The following is a 16,202-nucleotide window of genomic DNA, read 5'->3' on the forward strand; positions in this document are numbered from 1 at the left end:
CAAAAGCTTCAAGTGACCGCCCAACCTCACAGCCTAGTTATTGTCAGCTAGTCTCTCTCCCCTTTTAGTCATGAGTTCCCAGAGAGAGGACTGTGTAGGGCTCGCCTCTCGTCCCTTCCAGAGCCTGGCTCAGGCCTTGCACACAGTAGGTGCCCATCAAACTGAAACCAGCGTGGCCCAGCCACACTCCCCACTGGCCCAGGACCTGCTGGCCTGCTCCCGGGGATGGAGATAATCCTGTGTTTGAAGCTCAGTGATGTGGAACCGTCCCAGTGACCACTTCCATCTGTCCCTGCCGAGGCCGCTGGGAATGTCTTCTCCACCCTGTGACATTTGTGCTCGCATCTGAGATTTCAGCAAGAGTCCTTCACACCTCAGGAATCTGTTCTCTTCCCCACCCCACCCCCATCTCCTCCTCTGCCAGTGCCCTGACCCAGGCCACCACCATTTCTTGCTACAGCCCCATCTGTTCTCCCTGCTCTTGCTTGGAGACCAGTAGAGAGATGGAATGGATGAGCAAATGTCAGGCATGGTAAAAAAACTCATGGGCTTTGCTGTCCAGACCTGAATTTGAATCTCTTTTCCATCATTCAGCCTTGAGTATTTTCCCTCACTTGTCTGAGCCTCAGTTTCCTCACCCATAAAATGGGAATGATAATGGCTGTCTGTGAGGTGGTTGTGAGGATGAAAGAAGAAAATGTCTCCGAAGTGCCTGGCATCACTAGTGTCCTGATCATCGCCCTTCCCTCTCCACCGACCAAGCCCCCGGGGGCTGCCTGACTATGTGGGGCAGACCCTAGGGATCTGATCCCGACTCACAGGTGGCACAGCCGGCCTCGTCCGCTCCACTCTCGCAGTCCTTCTCCCCGTCACAGCGCCACGAGGCAGGCACACACTTGTGGCTGGTGGGTCCACAGCTCAGCTTCTCTGCAGGACACACCTGCTTGGCTGTGGAGACAGACACATGTGCATGGCTTGGCCAAGGAAGACACAGGGCATGGTGCCAACCAGTCCTACTGCTTGGCCCCAGCCATCTGGCCTGAGGCCCTGGGAATCCACCAAAGCCTTCCTATTCCGTGTCTAGTTTCTTCATCTGAGAAACCCCTGTCTGCCGTGAGACTTTCTGAATCTTATATCTGACTCCACTGCTGCCCTGCTTAACTCCCTTTCATGCCGCCCTCGTCCCTGGCACTCAAACCTCCTTGATATGGTCAACCTCTGCCTGTCTCACCAGCCTCACCTCCCACCCCTCCAAATCTCCCCTTTAAGCTCCAGCAACATGGAGCTGCCATGCCCTGGGTGCATCTCTGCCATTCCCCAGCTGTGTGTCCTTGGGCAAGACATGCCCCATTTGGGCCTCAGTTTGCCTTCCAGATCAGTGACTCCATGATCTGAACTTGCAGATCTGAAGGATTCACCAAGGCCTCAACAGCTCCCCCAGTACAACCTACCCCCTCCAAGGCCCTCTCCTGGCGGTGGTGCCAGCCGGCTGCTAAGAGCAGCCACTGCGTGGCAGGGCCCAGCGGGACCACACAGCTATAATTACTGCAGCTGCAATCAGAGACTGACTCAATCAGGGGCCTGAAGCCCCAGGGTTGATTCTCAATTTGGAAGAAAGAATGAGAACCCCGATCAGGGCTGGGGATGGCTCTCAACCTGAGCATCTCAGGATGACCCACGTGGCAGACCCAGCCAAGGCAGACGCCTCTGAGACCGTGGCGGCTGTCTCCTGACTGCCTTTCAGTGTGTACCGGAGGCCTGAACGCAACGGTCTCTAGGATGTGCCAGGCAGTCTTCGTCTTCACAATAACTCAGGGGGTAGGGGGGCGGATTATCTTGTGGCCTCCAGCATGGGGATCAAGGGCATGGGCTCTGGAGCCTGGCTGCCTAGGTTCAATCCTAGCTTGGTCACTCATTGGCTCTCTACCTTAGCCAACAATCCTCATCTCTGTGCCAATAAGTGGGGACAATACTATTCCTTACCGCATAGGATTGTTACGATGACTAAGTTAATGTCTGGAAAGAACTAAAACGCCCAGCCCTGTGTGCACTAATGTTACCTAATCCACATGTAACAGATGAGGACTGGTTTATTCTCTCAGTGAGTATCTATTGAGCACTGCTGTGCACCAGACACAGTGGTAAGTCACACAGCTGGTTAAGAAAGGAGAACTCAGAGCCAGCTGTGTCTGATACCAGCGACTGGGAACAGTCGTTATACCTGAAGATTACCGTTGCCAGACCCTCAGCTCTTCTCTCTGATCTCAGACCTGTTTGCTCTCTCTTTACTTTCATAGCTGGGATGAGAGGTCACAAGGGATGAGAGGCCATAAAGGGCATAAACAAGATGGAGTGGGGTCTCAGGTGTCTGAATCCAGGCCTGCAAACATTACTATGCCATGAGAGAGGAGTTCCTTGGACCCCAGGATGGACCCCAAAGTTATCCTAGGAATACATTTCTTGAAATAGAAGGCAACCCATTGGCAATACAGGATTCACAGGATTCATTTTACAGAAATTTCCCTTAAGAAATAACTGTGGGGTTGAGCCTGGGGCAGCCTTGGGATTGCAGTGCAAGGTGGTGGAGGGCCTGGGGTTGGGGAGTGAGGCTCCTCCAGAGCACCTCTATCACAAAGCACCATGGGACCTCAGTAAGCACTTTTCCTTTGGGCCCATCAGAACATGAGGGAGCTGCAGCTGACCAGCATTTCCCAGAGTCCTGACTAAGGGGTGAGGGTGTGGGGGCTGTTGGAAATGCCCCAGCCCATACTATACTGAATCCAGACTTTGAGAGCAGAGCCAGGAATCTGTATTTTAGCAATTCCCCCACCTCAGTGATTCCCATCCACTCCCTTTGAGAACCCCCAGGTTATCATTCTACAAGTCCAAAAGATACAGGATATTTCATCTCTTTTAAATTTACTCCCAGAAAAGTGATAGGGTTGTTGTTTAAGTCTGCATGCCCCTGAGAGAGCAATGGGATGCAGGGGCAAGCAGACCGTATATCCCTGAGCCAGGCCTCAGGAAACTCCTGACTCCAACACACAGGGGAGTTGGAAGGAAGTCATGCTCCCTGAGCACCCTCAGTGTATCAGGATGTCCACGCAGAGCATTTGATGTTTTCCCATTTGACTGCTGCCAGGTAAACAGGCCCTGCAGGCATAAGCATAAACTCCAGGGACACCATTCATACAAATCATTATGTCAGTGTTGCCCATAGAGTGCAGCAAGGTAGCAGTCCCTCATTCATGTTGCAGATGAGGCAACTGAGGCTCAGAGAGACCAAGTAATGGCCCAAAGATGCACAGCAGTCAGAGGCAGAGTCCAGGTTCCTCTGATTAGAGCCCTTCCCTTCCCATGAAATCTCAATGTTCTTGTGGTTGGAGAAGTGGCTCAAGAACCAGTTCCAGACTCTGTCCCAAAGCCCAGGTGACTGGCATGTCCCTTGACCATCCGCACCACCTCAGGGAGCTTGGTTCTGCAGACCCCAGTGCAGCAGGCAGCTGCTTGAACTTTAAATGAATATTTATACAGTTAATTGCATAACCTTTCAGCAAGGACAATGATTAAACAATCCGTCTGCTTCCTTTCTTTATAATTAATAAGACGTTTGCTGTGTCCCTAAATAGACAGCTCTAATTACAGGCTCTTGGGGATTCAACAGTGCCTGACAGCAGCCCTCCTGCCCTCAAAGAGCCAAGGCACCATCTTGGAATGCTAGGACTCCTTGGGGTCACCTGGAGGAGCAGCCATTAGAGTGACAGGAGAGAGGAGCCTGGAGAGGGGAAGGGACCTACTGAGGATACTGGATGCTGGCTGTTCCAACTGCCTCTCTCTCCTGGAACCTCCCTGTCTCTGTTGGGATGTAGCTCTTCCCCAAAGCCAGGACTCGCACCTCCAGGCTCCTGGGCCAGGCCTCTTACTGTCTTGCCCTGGGAAGTGCAGTGTCTCCTTATGAGGCGGGTACCATCATTACTGACATTTCATGAATGAGGAGAGCAAAGCCTGGGGAAGGTAAGCCATCTGCTCAAAGTCTTGCAGTGAGGGGCAGAGCTGGACTCCATCCCAGGTCTCGACCCCAAATGCAATGCTTGACTTTTTTGCACTTAACCCTTTACCACTGCAAGAGAAAAGCCGGCCCCATTGGTCCCCACCATGTCAGTCTCCCTGGCATTCCAGGGATCGAGAGGGGTACTGGAGGAAGGAGGCTCGCGGAACCTCTGCCCAGGCAGCATCCGCAAGATGGCAGATGGCCGTCTGCTGTCCACTTTCAGGATGACTGAAGCCCAAGGCCTCAGGCAGCACGAGGCAGGAGATAGAGCGTGGGTTTCTCTAGTTGGACAGACGTGGGTCCAAATCTCATTTATTAACATGAAGGTCCCTTCAGCAAGTCACCTAACCTCTCTGCACTCTGGCTCCCCTCATCTGAAAATGGGGTTACATAGTCGTCTAGAGTTGGTGAGTGGTTTAGGTGGGGAAACAGGGAAATCCCTACACTCAGAACCTGGAAGACACTCTAAGCTCAAAAAACAATGGCCCTTGCTTTAGTTCACAAAACGCAAAGGGCTGGAAGGGCCCTGGTCTCAACCCCTGGGGATGCATGTTATCAGAGTCCACAAGGCCCTCGCTCTAGCCCCCACCCCGGAACACGTGTGTCTGTCTCTGTCTCTGTCTCTGCCTTTCTCTCTCTCTTTCTCTTTGAGACAAACACCTGAGGGAAGCCTCTGGCCTGCTGTCCAAGTCTCCCCAGGTTCCAAGAAGCAGGAGTGAGGAACCCACTGTCTCAGATGTTGGGAATCCTGCACAGTCAGTAAGGGCCCGGCGCTGCACGCTGGAGTGGCTGTAGGCATTGATACATTTCCAGAGAATCCTGCCCTAGAAATCCAAACCCATGGGTACTTTCTCTAATTCATAAGCTCACAAATTAATAAAAAGGGAAATGTCTGTTGAATAAAAGAATGAAAGTACTTGGCGGCTGCTTATTGAGCGAGTGCGTCTGCCGTGTTAGGTCACGTGAGGCTCAGGGGCAGACAACCTCCAAATGGGGACTGCCAGCTCCAAGGGGCCCAGAGCTCAGCTGTGGGAACTATCAGTGTCCAGCTGCTGCCCAGCGTGGAAGCACAGCATGGGACCATCCACCGTGCGGAAGGGGCAGTTAATACCTGCTCCTTGACATGGGGTCAAATACTTGTAGCTGCATCAACCCCTAACTTGCCGGGTGATCTCAGAAAATCTCTAGGCTTCCACTTCTTATCTATAAGAAGGTGCACTTGGTTAATCAGTGAGGTCCTCTTCCAGGTGGAAAGGTTTTAAGATTCATGAATAAAATCTTGTTTTCAATAAGCAGCACCCAGAATCGTAACTCATTCACCTCGAACCAATCTCCCCACCCCCGCCCCTCCAGAGGCCTGAAGGTGGGTCAGAACCATCCCCAATCAAGGGAGCTATAATTAGAGCTGAAGTGCTACTTTCATTAGGCAAATGTCCCAGACTTTCCTACTGTGACTCCTGGCTATATTTGATAGACACAGAATCCAGAACCAGCAGGAAACAGAGCTGGGAGCAACTCCAGCAAGCTAGGGGAGAGGACATAGTGGAGGAACGCAAGAATGGGGAGCTGCTCCCAAATCCCTTTCCCTCTCGATGCAACCCACCTCATTTATACTATTCTAAGATTTTAAACTGGTGTATGTGAGGGAGAGGCCGGAAATCAAAATATAATAATGAAAATAACACTGCCCATTGTTCCAGCACTAACACTTTGCGTGCATTTTTTCACTTGCTCCTCATGTCCTCGGTAAGGCAGGTAGCATTATCCTCATTTTAAAGATGCAGTGCCCGGCCGGGCGTGGCTCAGCAGTTGAGCGTCCACCTAGGATCCAGGCGATCGGGGTTCGATTCCCGGTCAGGGCTGCAGCCGATCAATGACTCTCTCATCATTGATGTTTCTATCTCTCTCTCCCTCTCCTTTCCTCTTTCTGTCATCAATAAAGATATATTTTAAAAAATTAATTAATTAATTAATTAATTAATAAAGATGCAGTAGGCCAAGGCCCAGGGACATTGGGCATTTTGCCTGAGGCCTCACAGGTTAGAGGACCTGAACCCAAATATATCAAACACCATACGCACCATACTTTAATACTGCCTATAATCTTTGTTTGAGGGTGGGGAGGGGGCTCAATCCTGGGAGCTGGCACAATCCCCAGAAAGCTGGTAGGCTGTGAAGGTTGCTATGACAACACCAATTAAATGGGCAGTGGGTTGGCTGCGGGGTTCCTGCTAGGTCAGGAAGCTGTGAGCAAGCCTGCTACCAGATCCTGCTGCCCCCAATTCTGCCTGACCCTAGAGGTGCCACCCCGGCCAGCCTCCTCCAGGCATCCTTCCCCACCCATAGGCCCTGTCCGTCTCATGGCTCTGACCATGGAACTCTGCCTGGGAAGTGGGGTCCTGGGCCTTGGGTCCCAGCTGGGCACAGGCAAGGGAGAAATAGTGTCTCAGAATCCTATGGGTCTAGGAATCTTAGAATCATGGTCTTTGGAATTCTGGGATGTTAGAAACCAGGGCCCACAGAAGGGCAGGAAAGTATGCAGTACCTCATAGCAAATCACTAGGAGAGCCCAGAGAGCTGGGCCTCCTGACTCCCTGGATGCAGCCTTGGCTGTGCTCCCATGGGTGCTCTCTCAAGCCTCAGAGAGCCTGTTGAGCCTGTTGTCACGGAAAGCAGATGAGCCATGAACAGCCTTGTGTGTCTTGGAAGCAAGGCCCTGCACTCCTCTAGGCCTCCAGTTACTTGGCTGTCAAACAGCAGTGCCCAGAGCTGGGTGTGAAGCAAGCCTGGGAGGCAGGAGGTTGAGAGCCGAAGGCCCCTGCACAGCCCCAAAGATGGGAAGGCAGCAAGTGCTAAATGGGCAAAAGGGACACGGACAGGGAAATATGGGGCAGGGCATGAAGAAGAGGGGCAGGCATTGCAGGGAGGCAGCCCAAGAGAGCAGGGTAGGGCAGGAAGGACCCTGGTGGTGGGGTTGGGGGGCAGGTGAAAAGGGGCACCAACACAAAGAGTTGTGGGGAGAGAGGAGCACAGCTCTCAGCAAGACAGATCCCAATAATAAGAGTGATGAGGCTCCCTCCCCTCCCCTTCTGCCCCCAGTGTGCAGGGTAACTGCTGGCATGAGGGCTGGATGGCCCAGCTGGCTGACTGCAATGGTAGAAAAGCCCCCTGTGGCCACAGCCCCCTCCCCAAACACACACCAGGCTACTGTGGCTGCAAAAGACTGTCCTGCTTTAGTTGGGTAGCCTTGGGCAAGTAGGTGAACCAGTCCCAGCCTGTTTTCTTTTCTCTAAATGGGGATCCACTCCCACCTTTGTGAGGATGAGAGTCACAGTGGGTGTGGCCAGGCTTTGTTCCTTCTGAAGCTCAGGGCAATGCTCTGGCTGCCCCCTGCCCAGGCACCTCCGGGACAGCGCTGGATCTGGCTACCTAGTGGGCTAGTGGGCAAAGAAAGGATAGGGCCTGGGGCGATGCAGGGAAGGCAGGGGCAGCCGTGCAAGGGACTGAGGGGGCCCCTGTCTCAGGCAGGGTTGCTCTCCCTCTCACTCTTTCTCTCTCTCCCCCTTTCTCTCGCACTGGAGACTGGTAGCTCTGTTGCTAGGAGACAAGGAAACCCAGTTATCACTAGCTGCAGCCCTAGATGGGACTAGATGGGACGATGGCCTCCATTGTCCCTGCCTCTGCCTTTGGGGCAACTGTGACCCCTAACAAGGACATGGGGTTGTGACTCGCAGGTCTCCCCCCAGCCCCACCATCCTCCACGTGCTTTACTATCCCCCCCCACCACCTTTTGTCTCAGGCTCACTCTGCTGAAGCTCCGCTTCCAGGACCACTGGGTCCTTCCCCACCCCCTTCTCATCTCCTTTTTAATTTAACAAATGTCACAGAATGACCTGCCTGGTGTAAGTTTGCTTTGAGGATTAGGGCCTAGAAAAGAAATCATGGAGAGACAAAGCCCTGAGTGTGGGAGGCAGGCCTGGGGCTCAGCTCTGGCTTTCCACCTCACCTCTGGCTACTTCGGTTGCCCCCCAGCCTGTCATGGAGGCTGGGGCTCCTGGGCACCTGCCCAGGGCAGAGTAAAGAACTGAGGCCTTAAAGTCCTGGCTTGGGAGCCTTAGGCCACTCACTTAACCTCTCTGAGCCTCGGTGTCCTCCTTTGCGAAATTCAGTAAGTGCCAGTACCTGCCTCACGAGGCTGCTGTGGGGATAAGATGAATTATGCACCCAGTACATGCTGCACAAGCACCAGCTATCACTAGTACTATCAGAATTAATATTAGAGTCCTCAAAAAATAGTGGAGGCGGGGGGGGGGGCTGGGAGGATGTGCTACGGCTACTTCTGGGCAAAAGGCTCAAAGGGGCTATTTCTAGCTCTTGGTACTACAGGAGCAGGGCCCAGTGTGGAAGAGAGCTGTGAAGAAAGCCCAGAACAGGTCACTGGACACCAGCTACTAGATCCACCTGCTGTTGGCCAGGAGTCCCCGAGGCCGCAGCACCGAGTGAGCCCGGAGCTGTGTTTGACAGGTCACCTCACTCGAGCCTCAACCTCCCAACAAGGAAGATGTGTGATGAGGAAACTGAGGCCCAGAGAGCCCCCCACCCCCACCCCAGCCTGAGGGACAGGACTCACTGCAAGTGGCCTCGAACTCATCAGAGCCGTCAGAACACTCCTCTTCGCCATCGCACTTCCACCGCTCTGGGATGCAGTGGCCGTTGTCACAGGTGAAGTCACTGTCCATACAGGTCTTCTTGGCTGTGGGGCAAGGAGAAGAGCGTGAGGGGCCTGGTGGGCACAGGAAGCTCTTCTAGGACAGGTCACTACGGGGTGACCAGAAAGTCCTGGATGACATGGCCTTCCATGGCCCCGCTAGGACACAGGGCATCCCGCCCCATTGACCAAGAGGAGAGAACAAGAGAGAAAGGCTTTTACTGAGCACCAGGTGGAGACAGGTGACACCTGTCCTGCCCTCCAAGTTCAGAGCTCAAGTCCAACAAAGGTGACAAGATCCATCCACAAAGGGAATGCCTGTCCCCTTATCACACCTCTCTCTTCCCCCAAAGTCCAGTTCCGCTGTCAAAGCCTCCAAGAAGCCCCGATCACCCCTTCCACCACTTCTCAGTCCCTTTACCTGCCTGTCCTGCTCTCCATAACCAGACCAAAGTCAAGGCCTCTTCTGTAAGCACCAGAAAGCTGGTGATAATAAATCATAAAGGGAAATGATCTTGTGGTAAGATTAATGAGGCATCCTCTGTTCAGGGTGGTGGAAATAGAATCTACCTAACTGGCAAGACACCCAAACCAGTCTCTGCCCCCAGGGAGTTTCCAGTCCGGAGAGTGCTTCCAGCCTCCACATGGGGGGGGCGGGGGGGCGGGGTCTGAATCCCAGCTGTGCCTCTTTCTGTCAACCTGACCTTGGGGGTTGTTACTTAACTTCTGAGCCTCCGTTTTCTTATCTATATAATGGGAAGAAGGAAACAAAGGACTCTGAGGGGGAGTAACAAGAAGTTATAATGTATGAAGAATACGCAGCAGAGATCCTGGCACACAGCAGATGCTCGGTAAGTAGCAGCAATTGCTGTTTTTATGGTCTGAAGTCTTAATTAGAAGCAAAGGCAATGGGGTGTTCCGTGGTCTCCCAGGGGATGTATGTAGCAGGCTGAGCTCTCACAGCTGGTAGCAGAACTGGGACAAGAACACCGGGTTCAATATGGTTTGCTCTTCCCCCTGCCCCTCCACTGGCCTGATGCTCCCCCAGTGTAGGTGCCATGTCACATGTGGCACAGGACCTAACTTGGGGTAGCTCTCAGTGGGGGCACAGAACTCAATGGAAACATAGCTGCCCAGCCTCTGCTCACACACATCCAGGCCCGGGGCTGCCCTTCCCAGGAGCTTCTTCCCAGTGCCAGCCCTGGATCACATACATCCTTCCACAGGTGCTCTGGCTGTCTCTGGAGTGACGTGACTGGGTCTCCTGAACCCCTTCCTTTTCTGCCTTTGTTTTCAATGGAATCCTTGCAGTACATCTCCATTCTAAGACGAGTTTTCTTCACACTTTCTATAGAACACCTTTGTCTATGCAGGGCTAGAAGAAACTTGAGGAATCAGAATCCACCTACAGATAGGGAGCCTGAGGCCCAGAGAGGGGAAGGGTCAGCCCAGGGAAATAGCAAGGCAGGGAGCAGAATCAGCCATGCTGACTCCCAAGGCGGGGTCCTGAGCAGCCCTCCCTGAGCCCTGCACTGAGGGGTCATGGCAGGTCATAGATACCAATACTGCTTGTTGGCAGATCATGGCCCATAACCACCTGAAAGTAAGTACAGTTATGAACCACAGCACCTGGGGCTTTTCCCAACATGGACAGCAGAGTTTTTTCTCCACCAGAAGCCCAGCATCCAAAAGAGAAACGTATTTTTCCTGTTCTACATCCTCTGAGTGTATCCTGTGTGCCAGTCTCTGTGTGAGGTAACCTTACCAGGAAACCCCATGACAGAGGGACCATATGTCCCACTTGTCACACGGAAGATCCTGGGGTGCTAAGTTACATGCCTAAGGTCACATATGGGCCACAGTTTGACCTCACAGTCAGATACCCTGGTAGCTGCGGTTAATTCCTTTTTACACAAGAGGAAATTGAGGCTCAAAGAGGTGAGGGTGGTAGGTGGCAGAAGTAGGATTTCAATTCCATGTGGCAAGCTTAGGCTCCCTCCACTAAGGCCCTCAGCCACCTCAACAATGCCAGGCTGAGAGTAAGGACTCCAAAGAGGCAAATGCAGTGTGACGAGGTCCTAGAGCCTCCACACGAGGCAAATCAACCATAGTAGGGAGGTGCCTACACGAGGTGCTCCCCTGGAATGTTGCCATAAGTGTACAGCAGAATAAACCTGGGCTTATGATGACGTGAGCCCTGCTAATGGACTGTCCTGGGGAAACTGAGGCAGGCAACTTTCAGGTTGGGGCCTGTCTGAAGTATAACCATGTGAAAGGATTTGGAGTCAGACCTGAGGCTGAATCCTGGCACAGCCACCTCCTCTCTGGGTGACTCTGGGCAAGTTTCTTCCCTCTCTGGGCAAGCGGGGGGGACGGTGGCTTTCCCGTGCAGCACTGACACAGAACAAAAGGCAAAAAGGCTCTCCTGGGGGATCTGAGCAAGCATCCTGGTGCCAGGTTGTTCAGGGAATTGAGTCCGACAGCCCCTCATCAAGAGGCTACATCTGCACTGCCAAGTAATGAGGGCTGGGCAGTCTTTCGAGGCTGTCGGAGCAGGCCATGCCAGCCCCCACTCTCTTGGCCTTGGCAGCCTTGGCTCCAGCTCCCAGGGTGATTCCCCAGCTGGGCTGGAGGCCGTGGCTCCGTTTCTAGGGATTCATGTCCCTCCATGCTAGTCGCCCCTTGGACAATGCCCACCTCTGTGAATCCCTGTACTCCACAGCCCAGGAGCAGTATATAGTCATCCAGGGTCTGCGACATCATAATCTGGTGCCATGGCAACAGATGAGCTACCACAAAGGACTTGGGATTCCAGAGGGCGGTGGGAGGGGCTGACACCAGGGCAGAAGTGGGGGAGAATGGGAAATCCAGGACAAAGGAAGCGGGAGTTGCTATTTATAACAAGAACCCCGGCCAAGGAAAGTGTCAGACAGTCCATGGTTAATCGAACTCTGCTCTGCCACGGTGGGCTGTGTGACCTCTTGCAAGTTACAGAACTTCTCTGAGCCTCCTTTTCTTCATCTGCATTCAGGGATACTATCCCTGCTTCACCACACAGGATTGTTGTGAGGAGCCAAGGGGCTAAGGATGGTGCCAGTGCATAAACTGAAAAGCATAAAGGTGTAAGTTTGAGGTGCGTGAAGTCAGCAGCCCCAGCTGCTGTGTGTGTGGCATTGGGCCCATCAGTCCCACTGGGCCTGCCTCCTCATATGGAAATGCAGGTGTGGTGCTGACTGAATCTTAAGCCCCTCTCTGCACCCAGTCTACGATCTTGTGAAATTATTATGATCACTCACACCTGCCAGCTTCCCCAGAGCATCCTTCCCTGAGACAATATGCATCCTTCATTCTGTTGCTCCCCACCCACGCTCACCCCACAGCCCCAGTACACACAGGGGGCTTCAAAACAAAGATTAGTCGGGGCTGCCAGGTGGAACTGCTTTGTGTGGCTTCCTCTTAGCAATCACAGTGCTTCATGTCAGAGCCCTAAGGCCTCCATACAGCTCTCCCGTTCTATAAGCCAGAAGACCAGGGACAGGGAGAAGTGGCTGCTCAAAGTCACAGCCACCCGTGGGAGGGCTGCACCTGAACCTAGGGATTCTGACTCTCGGTCCCACCATGTCTAGGGGTCAGAGAAGGCTTCCTGGAGGAGGGGACTGTATTCAAGGAAGAGGAGTCAGCCAAGCTGTGGGAGTGAGGAGAGCAATGAAGGGCATTCAGGGTAAGGGATAGCAGGGCCTGAGACATGGAACAGAATGGCCAGGCAGGGTTGGGGACCTGGGAGCTCCACTAGGCCAGGGGCCAACTCGCCCTGCCTGGCACAAGGCTACTCCTACGAGGCCCAGCACAGGGGCCTGGCTTTTCCTGAGCTCACCCAGAAACTCACCCAACCTCTGCTAAGCCCAGGGTTGCTTTCTAGCAGCCAACAAAACCCATGGCTCTAAGCTGCTGGGGCTTCCTTCAGGGTTTCCTAGCAGAGCAGGAGAAAGGCAGAGGTAGGAACTGAGAGCAGGTGGCCATCCACCCAGATGTTTGGGATGAAACACTTATTTCGCCCTTGGAAAGATGCATGATTTCCCCTGGCTTACGAAAGGCCCTGAAAAAGCCTACAGAAAAGGCACTGAATTAAATTTGTTTCTCCAGCACTTGCCAAACTTATTTAGCGACGAAACTTCTTTTTTGATTGCCATGTGTGTTAATTTCTCAAGAAACAAGTGGTCCAATGAACCACACCCAAAATACCGCTGCAGATAAGATGAAGACCAGAGAGGGGAAGGACTAGTCTATGGTCACACAGCAGAGGTTCGTACTCAATTTTCTGTCTCGGGCCAGTTCCACCAAGCAGTGAAAATAGGGGAGTGTGTTCACAGAGTACTCTGCCCAGAGTGAAGCTGAGGGGATGCCCCAGTCCTCAGAGCAGGGACATGTCTGGAGGAGAGCCCAGGATTGGGGAGGGGATTGATACCAGGCCACCTGGGACAGGGAGATGAGAGAGATGTCACGGATGCAGCCTCTGTCTGCTCTCAGGCTTCTGCAGACAGGTTGTGGGCGCCAGAGAATACTGTGAGGGCAGAGACCCATAGGCAAGGTGGATGCCCATCAATATTGTTGCAGAGCCAGCTGGGGCATGTCCCCTCCGCTCCCAGGGCAGGCGAGAATCTGTGAGGGCAAAGATGTAAAGCCTAAACTTGGCGGTCAGCGCACAGAAGGGACTCATCTGCTCCCACGTCCTCTCCCAGGCCTGGACCAGCACTGGGTAGCCTGGCTCCGGGTGGCCTGGCTCTGGCCCTGCAGCCCAGCCCTAAGACAGCTGGGCCACTTGTACCCGAATCGGAGATGAAAGGGCTGCTCCCCCCATGGTTACCCTTCTGCAGAGCTCCGCGGGCACTGGCGTTGCCAAGACAACGGCTGCCAGCAGAATGAAGATCCGGGGTGGGGGCAGGGGGCGTGCCAGCCCGCCTCTGGCCTACTAACCTGGCAGGCAGATTTAAATGACAGCCCAGGAAGCTACTATTAAACTGTCACCCCAGTCAACGGACGACAGACCCGGAGTGTTCTCTGGCTTGGGCAACAACACAGCAGGAGTGAGCGGGGGAGGAGCCGGTGGCCCAGAGCAACCTGCACCCCCTCTTGGGAACCCCGCCCCGCCCCCGGGCCTGCTCACCCACCACCAGAGCCAGCCGGCCTCTCGGGCTGCGGCAGGGCTGGCATGGGGCTGCGGCACAGCGCAGGGCCCAGAAAACTTACTCTATTTTTAAGCAGAGGAATTCTTTTTCCAAGTGAAACCCAACATAAAAGTGAAGCTGCACTACTGGAAGCAGGGTGAGGGGAAACCCATCAGCTGTTTCCCCATTATCCCCCCACCAGGCCTGGTGGGACCATGAAACCCCAGGCTCACCCCCTATCACCAGCAGCTCTGGGTTCACACCCTGACCCTGATGCGTATCGGATGTGTGATGCTCCTAACAACCCGGGTTTAAAGATCCGTGGGCCTAATAGAACATTTAGAACAGCTGCCCTGCGTCAAGGTTCTCACTCTCTCATAACCCAAGATGCTAAGACTGCGCTTCTCTGATCCGCTCACCCTCAGCCCTGCGATGGGGCTCATCCTCGAGCTGTGACGGGGCTCCAGGATGGTCACTGCACGAGTCAGACCTATCAGTGAGCTGTGGGTGCCCCCCTCACCGCCCCCCATTCCATCTCTTCAAGGGACTGTGTCCCTGAGTACACACGGACAGACTCAAGGTTCTTTTCGGTGCCAGAGAGGCGAACAGTTCCCACAGTGTCCTGACACCCACAGAGTGTAGTGGGCGGGGCTCAGCTCTCCGTTTTGTGGGGCTCAGCGGGCTCTGGGGCTCAGGCCACCACCATCCATCAGCAGGTGACATCTGAGTCTGCTTCCTCAGCCACCCTCTCACCCCACTTAGGGGGAAAGAGGAAACAAAGATGAAAGAGTGAAGGGGTTAGTGTGAGGACTGCTCTGGTGAGGGCATCTTTGCTTCTAAATCAGGCAATGTTCTCAGCCTCGGGGTCCACCTGGCCCCACAACGGTGCTTTCCCATCATTTCCTTCATCTCAGTGTCCCCCTCACATGGCCTCACACAAGAAGGATCTGACCCCAAGTGGGTGCTCCAAGAATACCTACGGCCCCACACCTCTTACAGACCGTGTGACCTCTTCCCACTCTGGGCCTCAGTTTCCTCATGTGAACAAATCTTCCCCACCAGCTGACATTCTGGGTGTGTGACTTTAAGACACAGATGGGTTGTGGTTCACGGTGCTGCCTGAGGCCCCTCCAGAAAGGTCACCTGGGGCTTCCCACAGCCAAGCCCCTCCTCCAGACCCAGCACATCCCAGCTGCTGTCGGATGCTGCCCGACCCCAGCCCTGCTGTCACCAAGGGAAGTCCAAGCCCTCGCTGGGGTATGTGGGACACCCTGTCGCCACGGGGAAGAGGAGCGTCTCCGAGGTACAGACGACAAAGGGGTCTTCCTGTCGCAGTGATTTGTGGATGCAGGGGGTATTGAGCCAGTGACAGCTGTGAGGGGGTGGGGGAAATGGGTGTGGGGGAGATGGATGGAATCAGCAGGGGTCCCTGGCTGGTGTCTGCAGAACGACCAAGCACCACGCAGGGGTGCTGCTTAGAGGAGCGGGCAGCACACAGAGGGTACCCACGGCCCTGCCCATCTTTTAGGCTAGGACTGCCCACCCTGGATTTGGGTCACCCACTTGGAATTAGGATTTTAGGTCCCAAGGAAACAGCTAGAGGGAAACTCATGGTCCTCAGAGTGGAAGCCTCCAGAGGACAAGTGGCTCCCACCACACACATTGCCCCTTCACTTGGGCCGGAGCACTTGCTGGCCCCAGTGGAGACTCAGCCTCCTGTAACCAGGGGACCTTCCTATCTAACCCCAGGCAGACCACCCGAGCTAGGGCGGCAGGGGGGCGATCCATGGCTCCACCTCCCTCGAGCAGACCTGAGAGCCTGTCAAGGACCCCCACCTTCCAGACCCTGTTCTCCTACCCCGGCAGCCCCCGGTGGGAGGAGAGGCAGCTCTTCTACCTCCTCTTTTGCAGTAGAGGAAAGAGCTCCAAGTCTCATCATTCCAGCCCGGCTCTGCCACCAGCATGCCAGGTGACACAGGGCAGGCCTCTCTGGGCTCTGCTATCTTCCTCCTTACTGACTTCAAGTGGGAAAACCAGGACTGCCTGGGCAGAACTCTGCATTCAGGAGCAAGGAGGTCAGACCAGGGGGGCCTGAGAACCCATGCAGGGCAGACACTGCCTCAGTCAACAGCCTGGATGGGGTTTGCTGAGGGAGCAGGAGACCAGTATTTCATTCATGCCCCACAGCCAGGAGGCCTGAGGAAGTGAATGATGAAGAGATGACCCTGTCTGTCTGGGGGAATCCCTCCTCTCACTCCACGGGCAGTCAGGGCACTGG

The 16,202-nt window shown here is 54.3% G+C and overlaps 1 protein-coding gene across 3 annotated transcripts in view; it reads right to left on the minus strand.

Annotated features, from left to right (window-relative positions):
• Nucleotides 1-16,202, minus strand: part of LRP8 (LDL receptor related protein 8) — a 69,621-nt gene that overhangs the window by 26,713 nt on the left and 26,706 nt on the right. For all 3 annotated transcript variants that reach the window (XM_087820448.1, XM_087820447.1, XM_087820446.1), the window contains exons 3-4: nt 8,682-8,804; nt 820-948 (exon numbers count right to left, since the gene is read on the minus strand). In XM_087820448.1, the coding sequence (XP_087676574.1) occupies nt 820-948; nt 8,682-8,804 (252 nt within the window). The remainder of the gene's footprint in view (nt 1-819; nt 949-8,681; nt 8,805-16,202) is intronic.

This window comes from Miniopterus natalensis, chromosome 9, assembly GCF_054644295.1.
Source record: "Miniopterus natalensis isolate mMinNat1 chromosome 9, mMinNat1.hap1, whole genome shotgun sequence".
NCBI classification, from domain to species: domain Eukaryota; kingdom Metazoa; phylum Chordata; class Mammalia; order Chiroptera; family Miniopteridae; genus Miniopterus; species Miniopterus natalensis.